This window comes from Epinephelus moara, chromosome 10 (genome assembly GCF_006386435.1).
Source record: "Epinephelus moara isolate mb chromosome 10, YSFRI_EMoa_1.0, whole genome shotgun sequence".
NCBI classification, from domain to species: Eukaryota; Metazoa; Chordata; class Actinopteri; order Perciformes; family Serranidae; genus Epinephelus; species Epinephelus moara.
Window position 1 is genome coordinate 36318267 of NC_065515.1, and position 19107 is coordinate 36337373.

At 40.3% G+C, this 19107-nt stretch overlaps 1 protein-coding gene across 1 annotated transcript in view; it reads left to right on the plus strand.

The window, feature by feature from the left end:
* LOC126396275 (BMP/retinoic acid-inducible neural-specific protein 3-like) overlaps positions 1-19107 on the plus strand; it is a 67373-nt gene that overhangs the window by 28614 nt on the left and 19652 nt on the right. The window contains exons 3-4 of the mRNA XM_050054219.1: positions 13077-13267; positions 15203-15393. Coding sequence (XP_049910176.1) covers positions 13077-13267; positions 15203-15393 — 382 coding nt within the window. The remainder of the gene's footprint in view (positions 1-13076; positions 13268-15202; positions 15394-19107) is intronic.

Consider the following 19107-nt stretch of genomic DNA (forward strand, 5'->3'; position numbering starts at 1 on the left):
ACTTTCAATAAAGCCATCGTACTATCAAATTCACAAAAACTCTGTCTGAATACATTGCTCTTCTTAATGGGTTCAGTTGACTATTTAATCTGCAATTTCCTATGACCTGTATCCCAAACACACACCATGTGAAACTGTACGTGGGCAACTGTGCACTCAATGGGTATGGACTAGTACTCACTAAACCTTCAGCACGTTAACATTGCCATTATGATCATACTACCATGCCGATGTTAGCATGTAGCTCAAAGTACAATTTCACAGAGCTGCTATTATTGCTGCAGACTCTTGATCTTGCTGACTGAGTGCCATGTGAAAAATCGAAGGACCCTTTAAATTTACATTTTAATTGAGCTGCTTTTGTTCATCAGCCTGTGTGAATATTGTTAGCAGTCAGTGTCACATTTTGACCAAATTTATGCTGCAGATTTGTAGGAAACTGTTGTATAAATGGCAGTGTTGCAGCCGTTTTAGAATTAGAAAACTAAAACAGCTTTTCTGGCTTTAAAAGAGCTACATTATGTTATAGTTATGGAGCCAAAAATAAGTACAAAGACAAAACAAAGTAGCACTTGCTAACACCTCGCTGTCCCAGTAGTTTCTGTGCTGAGTACTACATGTTGTGTTTCTCATAATGAAAAGAACTTACATCAGTAAGTGTCAGTGGTCATTGTTCTGATGCAACAACAGTAATGCAGACAGATAAAGTTTAAGCCTGCTTTTGTTGTGTATGATCATTTTTGACTGGCCATTTGTGGTTGAGATGCACATTACTTTGTGCAGAAAAGAGGGCAGAGGTGATAAAAAGTGACAACATTATTTTCTGGTCTGCTCCTCCTCATGCGCAGTCCGGATCTCTGCTAAATTCTAATAAATGCTCAATGACAGCAGAAGATGGATCACCGGAATCTGTGCTTGGAGTTACAGTGTTTGAGCTACGTCAGCAATGATGGAGTAATGAATTCACACCACGTTAGCCCTCCACTTAATTTCCCCCCTTTCTTACCGATTGAATTTGAAAGATTTTTTTTTCAACAAGTCGCCTGAAGGAAATGAAAGAGGGTTTGTGTTCTTGCGGTGTGTGTGTTTTGGCGATTCTGTGGAGAGCATACCCATTGCTTCCAGTGTAAACACAATGTGGGCCTTCCGCCTCAGCCACCTGTCCACAGGAAACATTGCCAAGGGAAAGCAGCCATATTCACCAGGGTGAAGGCAGGAGTGTTGACACGTATTTGGCCGCATTCTGAACATATTGCATTCGGATAATGCATGTGATTATTTTTTTATGGGATAAGATTTCATTATAAACACCATTTAACTGTGGAAAATTCACTATGCTCATTAAATATTATTTAACTGCTTACAGATTAGGCAACATGCCAATGAATAAATGTGGATATAACAAGTAAAAGTAGCAATTCACCAATCTAAAAATACTCCAATCTAAAGAATTATAATTAAAAGCTTTGCTTTCAAAATCCTATGCATTATTACCAGCTAGATGTATTAAAGTATCAAATGTTAAAGCACTGGCCGTGGAAAAATGACCCTTGAAACATATAACATTATTAGATGCCACTGATAGATTGATGCATAAGCTTCCTGTAGCAGCTGTTGGAGGTGTAGCTCATTTTAACTCCTCTATATACAGTCAGGTATAGTCCAGTGGTTCCCAACCTTGGGGTTGGACCCGGTCCAAAGGGTCACAAGATAAATCTGCGGGGGCAGTGAGATGATTAATGGGGTAGGAAATAGGAAATTTCTGCTGAACCAATGTGTACTTGTATTTTGGACTTTTCTCCAATTGTTGCTTTTTTGTGAACTACTGAATAATTTTACCTCTTTGGACCTAATCATAATCATCTGAGAGGGGAAATCAGTCTCTGGAAGTGCTAATAACACAGTGACATCTGACTGATCTCAAATAGACAGTGTTTATTCCTAAGGGGTCACAGCCAAAAAGGTTGGCAAACATTTAGTGTTTAAAAATACTTTGTATTATATGAGCTTATGATATGTTTATTGGTAACTAGCTGTGAATTTAATACACTGAGGTAAAAAGTAGAATGTAAGCCTGTCAATCTGATTTGTAGTGGAGTGATAATGTAAAGTAATAGTCCAGCTGCCGGAATAAAATGTTGACAGTGTACGTTTCTGCAAACCGCAGGCATGCTGCAGTTGTACGTTTCATGCGTATGACATAGTTCAGATTTCATTTTTAAGAGTTGAATTTCCAATCAGAAGGAAGAGGGGATGGTGAAGGACGTGACATTTCGGTGAGAGCTGACCGCAGAAGACCGCTGTTTGAGACAGTTTGGGACATGCCCAGCCATATTTGTAGCAAAACCAGGTCTTTTAAACAACAGTTTGGGAAATGTCCAGCCATGTTTATAGCAAACAAAGTCTTTGAGTCTTTTTAATGACATTTGGGACAATTTAAGCCGTATTTCTGGCAAACATACCAGGTCTTTATGATAATTCAGGACAAATCCAGCTGTGTTTGTAGCGAACAAACCAGGTCTTTTTAACAACAGTTTGGGACATGTCCAGTTGTGTCTGAGCAACTAAACCAGGTGTTTTAAAACAACAATTCAGGACATGTCCAGACAAATTTGTAGCGAACAAGCCGAGTCTTTTTTAACAGCAGTTCCAGACATATTTCCTAATGTTATTAATAGCAAACAAACCGGATCTTTTTAAACAACAGTTTGGGACATGTCCAGCCACGTTTGTAGCGAACAAACCGGGTATTTTTTAACGACAGTTCCAGACAGTTTCAGCAATGTTTGTAGCAAGCACACAGGGTCTTTTTTAAAACTGTTTGGGACATGTCCAGCCTTGTCTGTAGTGACCAAACCAGGAATTGCAAGCCAAAGCAGGATCTTTTCCTAACCCTGACCAAGTGTTTTCACAGGCCTAAAACTAAAGGCACATTAACCACAGCATTGTCAAAACATAAAATTGAAAACTGAAACAAAGTGTCAACATATAAACTTGATGTAAAACCTGAAATGTAACATATCTGTGGTTTTCAGAAACATACAGAGCCAACACTGTTTCTAGCAATTGGTTGAAAGTGAGATAAAACATAAATGCTCAATTAAAATGTTGCAGCATTTGTACTAATCTAACTTGTTGCTCTCCACCACTGCTGATGCAGCCATGCTGAACCTGCCATGAAAGAAGGTGCTTCTTTGATTTGGGAAAAAATTCAACAGCTCAAACAGCTCGGCTATGATAGCGTCCAAAGTGTTAAACTGATGGAACTGATGTGCTTTGGCAAAAAAAGGAGCAACAAATTTGATAATAATAATGACTGAGCTGGTTGTAGGGAGGATTGCAGCCCCTAAAGTCAACTCCGTGGTGAAAACCATTTCATTTCCTTCTCTCCCTGCAGGACGAACCATTTGGCCTATCGGGGGTTTAAGATAAGACGGGGCTAGCTTATCACAGTCAACGATAACTGAAGAAACGAACGACAGCAGGGATTTGCGAATACTCTTTCTATACCTGTTCTATGCCCCCCCCCCCCTCCCTTGCACTCCCTCCTTGTGTATTCCTCTTTTTTCCACAGAACGTGCTGCGGCTTTGAACTAGTGCTTTCAAGCAGCAAAGCACAACTCAAGAGACACAGTGTCCCATTTGAAGAGGTCATTTATTTGTATGGCATGAAATGAGGTGAAGATTAATAGCTACACTAGATATATCTGAGCAAGAGATTAGTCAAAGGCTTTGTCTGAATACTACAGTGTCAGCAAAAAGGTCAGCGGGCACCACATATCCATTTAACATCATTATGTTTACTTCCCACACTCTGCCTACACTTTCTGCTTAATATTGTGTGAATCAGTGTCTTGGTGCGTGATTATATAACAGAAATTGAAACTGATGTGTGTTGCGGTTCTTTGCCACAAGAGCTTGTTCTGACTTTCGTGTGCAGCAGTTTGAATTCTCTGGGAATTACACTGTGTATCATTCAAACATCTGGGTGTTTGAGCTTTCCTCATTACTCCTGGTTTAATGTGATATATACCCTTTCAAAAGGCCACACTCCCTCCATCCATCATCAGCAGCCAAGGTTGTTCAACCCGTTCTGATTACAGCAGTCAAGCTTTTATTTTTGAGAGAGAAAGGTGCTACATTTGACTGATCGAACAATGCACTTCTCATAAATTCACTGAATGTTTATTTTCTTGCCACACAGTGTAATCTGACAAAAATAATGCCTCAGTCAGGACAATTAATCACGTTCATTTCTACGTGACTCCTTTGTGGTTTTGATGTCCATGTACAAATAAAAAAAAAAAAAGGTTCTTTTGCTTTGTCTTTTAAAAAGCATAAGGACGTAGCCCTTCAAAAAACTTTTAAAACGAACCGAGCGCGCTCTAAAAAGGCAGACGGCTCTTTGAGGAACATTTTTCCAGTTCCTTTCTTCTCATATAAGCGTGATTATGTGAGTAAATTGGGGGCAGTGGCAGGCGGATAGCAAAAAATTGGCACCACACTCCTGTAGCCTCCCCGAGAAATTTCAAAGTAATCACAACCGATCTGTTATAATTACAGCTGTGATATCCGTCCGTGACTTCATAACTGTCTCTTTATACATTCATTGCTATGCAGATTTGTGACAGAGCGAAAGTGCTCGCAAAAAATAAATACAGTCTTGCCCATGGCCTAATATCAGAGCTGTACTTTTTTTTTTAAACATCAAAGATAGTTATGGTCTTCAAACACTGTCTCCATTTTGTAAACACATATTTAATTAGTCCTAGTTACAGATGCTGAAATGCTAAAACAGGTTACTTCTCTGTAGGTGGGATTTCTCATATGTTTAGCTAATTCCCCTCTGCTTCATGATTTCACATTAATACCCACACATGAATAAATTGCCTGTATCTTTATTTTTGATATTCTCACTTTCTCTGACTGTTGCTGATAAAGCGGAAGAGCCCAGCTGTTCTTCTTATTAAATTTTGGAGGTGTATGAGGGATCACTTCCTTTGCCAACAGAAGATTTCATGAAGAACTTATTACTTTCTAGACATATAGAAAAGTAAACTGTTTTTTGAGAGGCAAACAAACAAACAAACAAAAAAAGCTTTATAGCAAAACCTCCCTTGGGTTTGAATGTCCTTTATGCCTCCAAAATGAAATGTCAAAGTGATACCTTTTTTAACACCGCAAATACAAGCAACTCTATAAACTTTGTAGGAAAAATACTGTATGGTGCCCATTCATAGTGAGCCATTTACTAAATAAATAAGTTGATGAACCGGAAAGTAAAAGATAAAAGACAGCTCACAGATGACATACTGTGTGTGAGCAAAAGTTGTACTGAAAGTGTGAATTTTGACATCGGTATTAATATGGAGTCTCCCTCACTGGCACCTCTTTTCAATTCTTTGAGGTCATGCCCTTTCTCCTCCTGTGTCGCTGGATCACACTGAATTCTGAAACGACGTCAAGAAGGTTCGCATTACGTGCTTAAACTTTTTATCTAATGTCTCTAACAGTCTGTATTAAATTGAGGTAGAGCAGCAAGAATATTAGTGAATTAACCGACCATTTAGATGCTTCTAATGTGGATCTACGGGTAAAGTGTTTTGCTTTCTGTCCTATTCTTACATTAGTTATCTAAGGAAACCTGAAACACATGATCAGCATATATAGTGAAGAAGTTATGTCCTTCTCACAATAGCTACAGCTATATTTGCACTAAATAAGCAGCAATTAAAGTTACATCTGAACAAAACACATGATAAATATCTTCATTCTTGTAAATGGAGTAGGCTATATGGCAGATTGGGCAGATGTATTTCCCTGGCAACATCAGCAAAAGACCTAACAAATGAGACTTAAAATAAAACGATTGGCAAAACAATCTTACCATAAAAAAAAGCCTGAAAATGTAACAGCTGACAATTCTGGAATTCTTGAGCTGAATGCTCACTTCTGAGACCATATTTTCTGTAAAGCAAGCTGTTTTGACCTTGCATTTTTGATCTTGTGCTGCCTTAGTCATAAGGAGTTTGGCCGTTGGTTCTTTTATCCAATTTGTTATGACAGCAGGTTAGCAGCGGTCAGAGTACAACTTGTAGCCTCGCCTGCTTGGGGCAAGTGGAAGCACTTTCATCAAAATTAGTTCATCGAATTTTTCTTTTGGAGGTACTGAGCTAAACGACCTGGCATTGCAGCTTGCTGGGTACATGTGCAGGCAACTACTGGCAACGGTGTGTATGTGTGTGTGTGTGTGTGTGTGTTTGTGTGCGTTTGGACGCTTGTGTTCATATACACAAGGTTGGGGTTATCTGTTACTGAGAAACATTGGAAGTAACAAAGGGCAGAGCCTTTACAAGATGGATATATCAGCTAAAAGGTTTTGTTTGACAGTTTCCATGGTTCTTATTTAGCTCTCCATTAGCCTGTTGTAGGTACAGCAAGTTTTGTTACCATTTCCATTGGTAATGTTGGATTTTCAGACATACTAGTGGCATGGCTCTAGGGATGGGGATGTCTGTATTTCAGGTGGTCCAGACTGAAATATCTATTGGACAGATTGCCATGGAGTTAGGTACATATTATTGCCAGCAGCAGGTCAAAGTTTTACCTTATCTTAGGATATTTTTCAATGATGTGATCCAGTTTTTCCCTGAGGTTCACCATGAGTTGGGTAGTTGTGAATGAAATGTCTTCATGACTGTGGGATGGATTACAGAAGAATTGTAATCGCTTTGGTCATCTCTCAACTTTCAACCATCTTGGCTAGAATGTCAGTTTGTAAATAGTTTGGTCAAGTGTAGACTCACAAGTCAGTCTTTAGACGCTTTGCTTAACTAAAGACTGATGTCTTTCTCCCTGATTTTGTGTTTAGATGGGCGGATACAATTTCAGAGTTTAAAAAAACTCCCTACGTTGCAGAACCAATAGTAAATCCGCAGGGCGGTCCTTCGGTGGCTCGCTGAACTCTTGTGCTCGTAAACATAGTCCGACTGCGTTAAAAGTTTTAAACAAAGTCGCTGTAAGTCCTTCATTTCCACAATCTTGTGGGCTGAGCACACGTTTGATAAAACGGAGTTAAATCTCTCGGCATCCATTTTCAAGCTCTCTGTGTGTTTATTTATTTGCGGACGAGAAAAGGGGGAGCGCACATTACCGGGAGGGCGTGTCCTTTTAAAAAATGCAAGAGGCGTTGCTTTGTTGCCGGCCGTTTTCTCTGGTGTGTTAAACACACTTTACAAAGGAGTGTCCCCAGACTATCAGAAGGCGGAGATCTCTGATTGTCTGGTGGCGAGACTAGGTAAATGTTAATACCTGCAAAACTAGGAACCCATCAAACTCAGCTGCACTTTGTGTGAACTGCTAACTGGCAAATACTAGTGTGATAACATATCTGAAATAAGCCATATTGTTACCCGTTGTCGGTAGCCCGTTTTTATTGGAATCATGATCATTCAGGTCATATCCCCTGACCAATGGGCTGTCATGACTCTAATCAATTGAGATCAATGCCTAACAGCAACTATCTTTTTACGTGTGTGTAATATATCTGGTGTCTGTGATGGATCACAGTAGTGGCCCTAATCGGGGGATATAAATTGATGCTGTGAGGCGCTCATTTTTTAAACTAGCGCAAGGGTAGTGGCATCATGTGAACCCAGACAACCAAAGGCATCCATTTGTACCAACCAAGTGGCATAGCTTGACGGACAGGGGCCAAAATTTGCTCCAAATTTTGGCAGAATTTTGGCAAGGGGACCGCTGACATGGCCATTTTCAAAGGGTTCATTCGAACTCTTACCTCAAGATATCTGAATTTAGTAGATTCTATGGGTACCTACGAGTCCCCTAAAATGGATAAGGCTTGTTCCCGGAAAAGCTTTATTGCTTACAATCAGTTTATGCTTTCAAATTAAAGCCGTACATTTGTCTTTGTAGGAAAAAGGACAACCAGCCCATCTAAAGAACAATAAATCACCACACTTGTATAGATACATAACACGTTAAACAGGATTGTTGTGGAACTCTTGTTGTAGAACTCTAAATGTTAACTGCACCAGTATTAGTCTATGCACATCAGATCATGAGTGACAAATAAGAAACCAAATAAAATCAGAATGCAATTCCTAACTCTTCATATTGACATAGTTTTCAACTAGCCTTCAAAAGAATAATAGGATCCCTGAAATTCAATTTTTTTTTTTTTTTTCCAGTGACCCCAAATGGCCACCCCTATAAAAAAATTCTGGCGGAAACATAGACGGATAGGGCAGTGACAGCCTTGGTAAACACACATGTTAAACATCAGCCATGTTGGCATTAGCTTTTCTCCCAAGGCCTAAATACAGCCTCACAGAGCTGCTGGCACAGCTGTAGACTTCTGTAGAATCTTAACTCTTAACATTTTATGTCAGAGCTAACAGCTCATCCTCCAAAAAGAAGTTGGTGATTTAATTTTATCTTTCCTTTTCCCCCTTTGGTGATTAACTTCACACTCATGAGGCTTCTTCAAAGCTTTCCAGTCATTAGTGTCTTGGATCAAAACTAAAATGATAAAATGAGTTACTTTCTGCTATCAATGTTACAAACAGGGTGCTGACGTACTTTCCAATTCCAGCTGCCATAAATGCAACATAGTGGTTTACCATTTCAGTGTATGTGATCAATCTAGTTCTGAATCAAAATGATAAATAAGGGTGGATATTTTTTTTTTGTCATCAAACTAAAATACATTATATCGAGATTCAAAAACAGTGATTCAGCTTGCTTTTCTCGGATGACTGATTTGACTTTGCAGAGCTATTCCAATGAGGGATGCCATGCACACCTTTCTTCTCTAGACACATTTTTTCCCTAAATTTGTACTGTTCTGCCAAATGTCAGACAAACAAAACACATGTAAGTCTAATTTCAATTCATAGCATGCTCTCTCTGTTAAGCTGAGTGTGAAACTGCAAGTCAAGCAGTGCACAAAAGTATCTGTGAAGGACACTTCACATGGAAATCTCCCACTAAACACCTTGAACTTTTTGGTTGTAGAATAACTTTGTGCATGAGTGAAAGCACTGCCAAGTGCAGTATCAGTTCAAAGAGCTTTCCCTTTGGGAAAATGTTCTACAAAAAAATACTAGAAAGAATGCGTGCACGGTGCCGGGTTGGTCTTTATTGATTGAACATCCGTATCCTTTGGTTCCTTAAGTTTCGCTCCAGTTCAGCATACCATGCTGCCTTTGACATATCTATTTTTTTTCCCTTTCCATAATGTATGTGTTAGGTTTTTACATGAAAGAAGAAAGTCACAGCAGCTTAAAAGCTGTAAGAGGGAGATAGGCAGGAAGAAAAACCAGCCTATACAGTATACAAAGCTTTATTAAAATTCTGCTCCCTCCCTGCTGCCAGGAATAGCATCATGTTATCATCCTAAAGCTGTCAAACATGTGATGCAATCAAATATGAATATGTCAAGATATATTACAATCAATGACGCATTATGGATTCATATAAACACAGCATATAAAATGCACTTATGTGTGAGGTCAAACATATTAGTTGTCAGAGGGAAAGACAAGTACATGAAAAGGCAACAAAGGCTGACAGAGTCTTTTGTTCACACTGCTTTCACTTTGGTGACATTCTTGCTCCCACTTTGTTTCTCTCTCATTGCAGAATACATTCTCTATTTGAGCAGTGGGGCTGTTTCTTGTACCACCTTGTACTTTATTCATTTCAATGTATATCTTAGTCATGATGGGCTATTAAGGAAAACATCTGTCAGCTGTTTAGAAGGAGCACATTTCTGTCCCAGGTGACAATCATGGTTTCAAATGAGATCAGTTTTTTTTTCTTCCGTCTTCTCACTTGCTTTCTCTTTTTTTCTCAGTTTCTTTCTTTCTCCATCAATTCACTTTTACTTTAGTTCAGGCTGTGTCGGCATGGTCGAGGGATTCCTTACATTGCAAAAGCACAAAGTGACATAATGAATTAAATTTGCTCCTCTCTTTTTTTTCTGTCTCTCTTCTAGTCATTTATTCTGCTTATGTACTCAGCTTCATGCAAATTATGTACCTACATAATGTCGCTACATAAGAAAGAGAGAAGGTAACATCGCCCCTTACAGACCCACTTCCTCTACCTTAGAACTGGGCAACCTGATCTGACAGAGAAACATGAAATGACAACGACCTCTTAACATTGCAGTACCTGCTGGTGGCACGTAATCTGTTAAAATTACATGCTGGAACGGTCGCAGTTTTAAACACAAGGTTAACGTTGTGAAACGGTCACAGTTTCATTAGGTTAAAGCACCAAAACTACTTGGTTAGGTTGGGAGTGGATCTACATTCCCAGGGTCCTATGTAGGGCTGTCAAAACTGCTCAAAAATGACGTTCGAATATTCCTCCTAAAAATAACTCATAGGTTCGAACCATTCAAATTTTTTTGTTTTCGCATTATGTCCACAAGAGGGCAAACTAATACAAGGAAACATACTTGTATATGTATTAATACAAGGAAACATAACTATCCATCCATCCATCTTCTAACCGCTTCATCCTCTTGAGGGTCGCGGGGGGGCTGGAGCCTATCCCAGCTGACATCGGAGAGGCAGGGTACACCCTGGACAGGTCACCAGACTATCACAGGGCTGACACATAGAGACAGACAACCATTCACACCTACGGACAATTTAGAGTCACCAATTAACCTAGTCCCCAATCTGCATGTCTTTGGACTGTGGGAGGAAGCCGGAGTGCCCGGAGAGAACCCACGCTGACACGGGGAGAACATGCAAACTCCGCACAGAAGGGCTCCCACACCCGGGATCAAACCGGGAACCCTCTTGCTGTGAGGCGAGAGTGCTAACCACCACACCACCGTGCCACCCCGGAAACATAACTACTTGTAGGTATTTATATTTCAACATAAACATTTACATACCTACACATTAAAACACATAAAACAATTATCTACAACATTACGTTAGAAACGACCGCGGACCTCTCGCTCGCCCCCCCTCTCTAACCCGTCAGGCCACACCGCTCGCGGAAGCGCTGCGAATAACCTCGAAGCGAAGCCAGTTTCCTTTCGGAGCCCATGTTAACCGATTGTGTCATCCACACCGGCTGCGCTGCGCAGCTGTAGAAAAGCGCAGCTCCGTGGCCGGCTCTGGTCGATTTTCTGCGCGAGCCGTGAGCAAATGTGTCAAGCTGGGTGACGGAGACAACAGCTGGGAGCAGAACCGCTTGTCGACCAGCATGGAGAAATGCGCGTCTGATGTGAACGGAAGTGCTCCGGCTCGTGCGAGAATTTCGGTGTGCTGCGCTTCGCAGCACCCCCGCGGGCGGTGTGGCCTTATGCAGTGCGTTCACTGCAGCCCAGGCCAACACCCACTCGCAAAGAGGACAGCTGCGGTGGTGGGTTTTTTTTCTCCACAATCGAATATCAATTTTCACATTTGAAGGTCCTTTTTTTTTTTCAAATTCGAATTTAAATTCGAATTTAGAATATTCGTTGACAGCCCTAGTCCTATGTTCACAGGGCCCATAGTTCCCAAGTTCTGTTAACACAAATTAACACTCCCGTTGTGTTCATGACACTTTCTTGTCACTGTCTGTTAAAATAGATTTGATTGATTTTGCATATCAGTACATAAGCCATATCAGACAAAGAGCCAATATATAAAAATTTAAGTTTAAAAATTGATGAGTTAGAGTGCATGTGAAGGTTTTGGACCCAGGTATTTTTCTAACACTAACCAGTTTGGAGATGTGAAAAGTCAGTTGTTATGGATATCTTACCTTAACCGGACCTTTGACCTTTTCCCTACACTTAACCTGTTTAGAAACTGGAATAACACCTGACTTCTTTACGACCCCAAGCCCCCTTCTATTTTCCCTTAATTGGTTAGTTTTTATTTTTCAAATAAGTTATTGTCATAACAGTTGTTTCAATTATTGGGCTGTAATTAATTGTGGAACTTTTCTCCTAACACACAGAGCAATTATATTTAGACAACGTCCTGTGCCAGTACAATTTCAACACTCTCAGAGTCATGATTTCAGTCCCCTTACATAACCCATGTTGTATTAAGCAAATACAGAGCTGGGAAGCATATTTTTCAGAATTGCATTATGTGCTACATAAAGCTGGGGAACATAGGACCCTGGACCCTGGAAATGTTCTTCCTTTATTTCTCTGTTTTCTACTTTACATAGGGACATAAGTGCATCACATAATCATGTCGTTACATTAGGTAGTTACGTCACGATGTGTGATGGAGTAACCAATAGGTACACAGGTAAATGAAGTTAAAAAGTATCAGTGCTGACTCTTGGTCTCACACTGGATATAAACAGTGGTCCTTTGTTTGACCTGTGCACCACTCCGACCACCTCCCTATGTGAACTCTAACTCTTTATACCACCTATGGGGTCCGAACATTAACCACCGCTCAGTGGGGGACATTGTTGAACTTGGGGATTTGTTTGTCCACTACAACAAAGAATCCCTATTGACTTTCCATTGGCATTGTTTCCGTTGTGCCAGCAGGTGATTTTAGCTCACTATGTGCCACCACCACATAATGCATTGTTATGAGGTTGTGGTCATTTCATGTAATTCTGTTAGACCAGGGGGTCAGTTGGTCAGGCTGCACCATGGCTGCTGTAATTATTATTTTCATTATGCATTAATCTGTTGATTATTTTCTGAGTAATTAACAAAGCCTTTAGTTTATTCAGTGTTTAGAGTCTGGGAAAATCTAATCACAAATTTCAAGTTCCCAAGGTGATGTTTTTAAATTGCTTGTTAGGTTCAACCAACAGTCCAAACCCAAAGATATTCATTTTACAATGAATAAATAAATAGAGAGAAAGCAGCAAATCTTCCCATAAAAGAAGCTGGGACCAATGTGAGGCATGTTCGGTGCATAAATTAGTACTTTAAGTAATTATTAAAATGTTCTGCCACCTTTCAGTTATTTCCCCAGTTATCCCAACCACATTCTTAACCAAACTCCACCATTAATTAAGTGTATACTTACATTGTTTTTTTGTTTCTGTGTTTGTTTTGTTCCCTTTAGGGAGTTTGGGAGATGGAAGGTGAACAACTTGGCAGTGGAAAGAAGAGATTTCTTAGAGTCTTCGTTACCTCTGACTCCTGAGTTCATCAGGAACATTCGACTCTTGGGCCGCAGGCCCACAACCCAGATGATCACTGACAATCTGATAAGGAAGTATGGGACTCACTTCCTGTTGTCAGCTACACTGGGAGGTAAACAGTAGTTTTACAGACTATACGTTGATTATATTGTTAAGATTTCTCTATCATGGCATACATCAACAACCAGTATTTTGTTGTTGTTTTTTCATTTAGAGTCTTGCATTCTAGCTCTGTGTGTTTGCAATTTCCAATAACAAAGATGGCACATTAAAAAAAAAATAAAAATCATAGTAATCCTTGGAACAATGGGTCCTTGATTTCAGACAGGCGTAGACAAAAACAGTCCTCTCATTTTAGTGAGCAACCGTCAATTTTGCTGGATGAAATGTTTACCATTGCTGGCAGATTGTGTTCATCTGATTATGTAGCCAGCTAAACAATTAAGATTTATTGTTGATCTGTCTTTCGTTGATTTTGTGATGTTTCAACTGACTTGATTGAAAATGACAACCCTGCAATAATGGCTACATAGATGGTAATCATACTAACTCAGTACAGCAAGTATGCAAAAAAGGACCCAGGTAAAGACAACATTCTCACCCACTGATGATTCATGTAGACACAGAAATTAAGGAGAAGTACTGTTACTTTGTTCCAGTTTGAGAAAAAAATAGATTTTAGGATTTACTTCTTTCCCAGATGATATAGGCTTTAGTAAAGTATACAATTTGTGTTGATAAAAGCTTTTAGAGTTTGCTCTCCCGGGTGTTGCATATGGAAAACAGATGGCCATAGCACAATAACTCAGCCACAGTAAGTAACTGAATAACACATCATAGCTAAATAATATGCCACTGGCAACACAGATATCGCTCTGAAGAGATGTATGAATACATGTAAAAGCCTGTGTACTGTAAAACCTCCATTCCCTGTCACAGTCACCCCATTTTTGGTTTTCGGCAGTGTGATGAATGGACAAGCATTAATGGTCCTCTGAGTGAAGAAAAAGAAGGGGGGAAAAACTCATTTAAGATGCCAGAGAGGTCCAGGCGAGTCTTGCAAAGCTGATTTGCTTTTACAGAGCAACACTTGTCAATTATTTTAGACCTGACTCCAGGATTCAAAAAGGTCGCTGTTGTGAGTGGCTGCATATAATGCAACCCTACCAGCTGCCTGAGCTGATGCAGCCCCTCACTCTGGCTCCCAGCCAGCACTTAGTGGTATGAAGAGAGGGGAATGAGGAGTTTGCCTTGGATTGTTGCCAGAGATATGCCTCCATGGTTCTGAATGGATTGCCTCTGTGTTCGGAAACATATGGACTTAATGAAATTAATAAATAGATTGTGATATTAAGAGGGTGCCCTTCAGCAGCTGAGGAAGAAAGGCAGTGGGCAGAGAAATGGCCCTGAAGCATTAACACTGCATTATGATGAGGAATATGATGTGCAGTGTCTTGGGGACTATCAAGCAAAGTGTGTGCCGCGCTGCAGCCCCTAGACTTATGAAGTGCTGATTGCTATGATCCGTGGTGATGGATACAGGGTGACGTGGCTTATCCTAATTGTGGTCAAGTGTCTTTGTGCTTCAGAGGCTCCCGCACAGCTACTCCTATGCTCTTAACCGCCTTATATTCACGGCATGTGTCTCTCCCAGAGTGGAGCAGGTGGCAAAATTGTTTTAAATTGTAGATTAATTGGAATAAATTCAAAACAAAAGAGGTATCATGAGCCGGCATGAAAAGAGTGCCAGATGCACACACTCAGACCTCATTAACAAAAAATCCAAGTTAAAAGGTCTGATATAGTTGGCACACTTTTTGATTGACAAGTGATTTGTGGGAATGCGGTGCATAAACACCTCAGAGACGAGTGCTCAGCACCAAAGATAGAGACAAACACCAGAAATCACTTAAACACTTAAGATATTACCTCTTTGATTTTATGTCAGAGAAGCGCACCTCAGCTTTCGAGAAGCCATTAATAGATAATGTGCACACCCAGTCCCTTTCCAAAAAGTATGGTCCAATAAGGTTATGTTTCTGTGCAGGAGAAGAGGCCTTGACGATATTTGTGGACAAGAGGAAACTGAGTAAGAAAGCAGAGGTGAGCGATTACTCGGGTAACTCCTCCACTGTGACTCTGGAAGCTCTGCACCAGCTGGCTGCCTCCTACTTCATCGACAGGGAGAGCACTCTGCGTAAGCTGCACCACATCCAGATCGCCTCCACTGCCATCAAGGTAATGCCTCCGTATCGCTATTGTTGAGTTCTTGGGGGTGCACTCACAGCCTAATGCATTGGTTGTCAAAGATTCAATCTTCTTTAATCTTCCATCAGCCTTAAAATCAAGTCAATATCGTTAGATATGACATTAAGCTGTGATGGTAAACAGCTTCAGGACTGGTTGTCTTGGTAGATTACTGTCTCTCCTACTCCTTTAGCAGCCTTTTCTTTGGCCGTCTTTGGCAGCCTTAGCTTGCCTTTGTTCCTTTTTGTCATATTCATACAAAACTAAATGTTTCGCATGCAGATTTTGCAAATTAAGTTATATCGCTAAAGCCAAACTATGACCATTTATTTTCTGAAAATCAGATAAATTTGAACATCAAATATCTACAGTGACCACTGGAGACATTTGGCCAACTCACTTTAAAAATAGCGGTCAGGTCACAATGCTCACAGACTTCAAATAAGCAAAGTAGCAAAATTATGTAAAATTTGGATGTAATAAAGCAAAGTATAGATGATCAAATTACACTGGAGTTGGTATTATGAATATTAAAAAAAAAGCTCTCCACAAACAGGGGAAGTATTTTCTTTAACAGCGGAGAGCAAGTGCTTTATTCTAAGAAGCCTGGAATCACAAACATAAGACCTTGTGCTCTTGTCTCTTTTCTATGATTTGTTAAAAAGCAGCAGTCAGGCTTTGATTGTAAACACGAGAATGCACAAAATCACGGTACATTATTTCTGGGTTTAAGGATTTAAGATTTACCTCTCACTGCCAAGAGGAGCTGCTAACATGGGAAGCTGCCCGGAGAAGCTTCTTATGAAACCCATCTTTGAAAGAGAGCAAAGCACAATTACCATAGCTGGAAGTGACATGATGTGATATTCTGCCGCATACTAACTACATTTGAACTATATCAGAAGCATTCAAATATATGATGCTTTTGGTTTGTAAATAGGACAGTATGAAGAACACCCATGGTACAATAAATGCCCCAAATTTTGTGTTTCACCACAGTCCATCAGTAATTATATGGACATAGTGACAATATATTTTGTCTTTGATAACCAGATTGCAATGCAATTCCCTGGGGAACTGCCCATTGGTTCGACAGCCCATTGGTTCGACATCCCATTGTTCCGACCATATTAAACTCATTGTTCCGAAGTCCGTTCCGAAATCATCATGATGCCCTGTGGTTAAGGTCTGCTTAGGTTTAGGCACAAAAAGTCTCTTGAAGTCTCAAATCTTTTTGAAGGCCATTCCAAGTGAGGGGAGCAGAGCATATAAAAGCTTACTTTCCCAGCTCAGTCTGTGCACTGGGAACAGACAGTAAGACTAAATCTTGAAATCTCAGACTATAACTACAGTCAGATCATAACCTCAGTCAATTTTTGAAGGGAGTTGACTGAGCCTACAAAAGGTCAAAGATGGCCAAAAAGCCCTGGAGTAAAGTGTACAGTGATGAGTGAGTGGTTTACAAGTTATAACAAATCTCAGTGCATTATTATATGCAGCATCAAACATGTGCAAGTGCTGTGTAAATATACCCATGTACAACAGATCACCATAACCCAGAGCCATTAAAATGTAGTAGACACCAGTCTTCATCTAGCCTCAAAGGAAAAGCAAGTCTTATTTCTGAAATAAAACCTCAACAGCAGCCTCAGCCTTCAAAGAAGATTATCAATTTGAGGTTTAAAAGAAATGGAGTTATTAAGGCAAATACGAAGATATTTGTAACATGATACAACTTCTAACTTCTCTCCCTGAGCAGTAGTAAAATCAGGACTGTTCACAGGCTTCCTCCTAGCATTTGAGAAATGCAAGAAATGCATCACCTTAGTGTTATCAACATTTATGACCAGCTTTAGTTGTGAAAGCTGAATCTGGATAAAATTAAAGACAGCCTGCAATTTAGCCACAGACTCTGTGATGGAGGAACTGGTACAATAATTACCATATCATCTGCATAAAAAAATAATTTGGCACCGTCTAAGGTTTTACCAAGACTATTATTTAAAATGAAAAATAACAGTGGACCTAAGACAGAACCCTGAGGTACACCATTACAAGCGTTTAGCCAGTTAGAGGTGAGCCCATCAAATTGGACATACTGAGAACTTTCTGAGAATTAATTCACAAATCAGTCAGATATACCAATACTAGTTAATCTCTGTATCAAAAGATGTTCAACAGAATCAAAACCTTTTCACAGGTCAATAAATAAAGTGACACAACTCTGCTTCTTACCATTACATAACAAGAAAGAATGCTACTAAATTAAAAGAAGTATCAATGCAATGATAAATATCATTAAGGAGTACTGCACTTAATAGATAAAGTGAGTCTTGAAATGCATAGGTATGTTTAAAATTCTGTAATCACTCGCCAGTTAATCTCTATGTGCAGTGCACATACTGTTCATTGGAGAGTATCAATTTTTATTTCAATTTCAAAGTTAAAATTTGTATTGCTTTCAGGTGTAATTTGCACAGTGGTCAGCTGCATCTCTAAAAGTCATACATGTTAATGATTTCCTTGCTATGATACAACGATAACAGTGATGAAAATAAAGTGGAAGATGATGGTTTTTATCAGCTTGCTTGTGATGAGATATGATCTCCAGCTACCGTGAGCACATCAGGTCTGGAGGAAGCTTTGTGATGAGCACATATGGTGAGGGGAAGATAAATGAATCTTGTGAAACACAGCTCGCGACAGGTTTCTGCCTCTGGTTGGCACCTTCAGGCAGCATGGGGTTAATAGGGCTACGGAGCGGAGGATGACCCTTCTTTCTGCCTTTTTCATTCCTCGGAACACAGCGGTAGCCGGCTTGTGAAGTGTGGCTTTCTCTGCTGTAGCGGAACATGAATCAGACTCCCTGTACTTATATCAAAGCTCTGTCCTCTCACTACATTGTGTGCAGGGAGGGCTGGGTATTTCTTTTGCAGCTAAGGTGGGCGCATCAGAGGTGCAGAGGCAGATGCTTTTGTCTGTTTCATTTCTTGGGAATCAGGGTTTCTTTCTGTAGCTACAGAGAGGAAGAGAAGAAGAGAGAGTGCGCTTTCATGCTCCAAATGCAGTCATCTGGCGTAACTGACAGGTAGGAAGTGGGAAGAGGCGAGATTCACCTCCATCACTGGTAGGAAGTGAGTCAAAGGAGCGGCACATTCCTCCACACTCGTGCATCATTTCCACGAGGCGTTGACCCACACAGCGGCGGAACTGATACAACTAAGCAGTCCTCTGCATGAATTTAAAATCAAACAAGTTGAAGAATGAATAAGAAAGGGCTGGCGAGGCAAAGACCCCCCTGCTGTCTTCATGCAAATAGGAAATTGAAGCTCATTTTGGAGAAAAAGCCTGTTACTGTTGTGGTGTGGTGGGGATTGGCTGTGGAAATTTGGACTCTCTTAAAGAAGTCACGGCCCAGAGCAGAGTCTGTGATCAGGTCGGCTTGTTTGTACAATGAGTAATGACTCCAGTTGTTCGAGAGCGTTGGGGATCATTTTTGTTACGATTTGAGAATTTCATGGACTGAATCGATGGTGATATCCCCACCTGACTCAGGCAATATTTGCCAGTCGGTTTGCACACAGTGATGAACAAGGCGACAGGCTTGGACGAGGAAACAGCAGGAGTCTCTGGTTTCATATTTTCGTCTTGTGGGCAGCCTCTCGATTTTATTGTGTTCTCATTATGGCAGAGAAATACATTTTT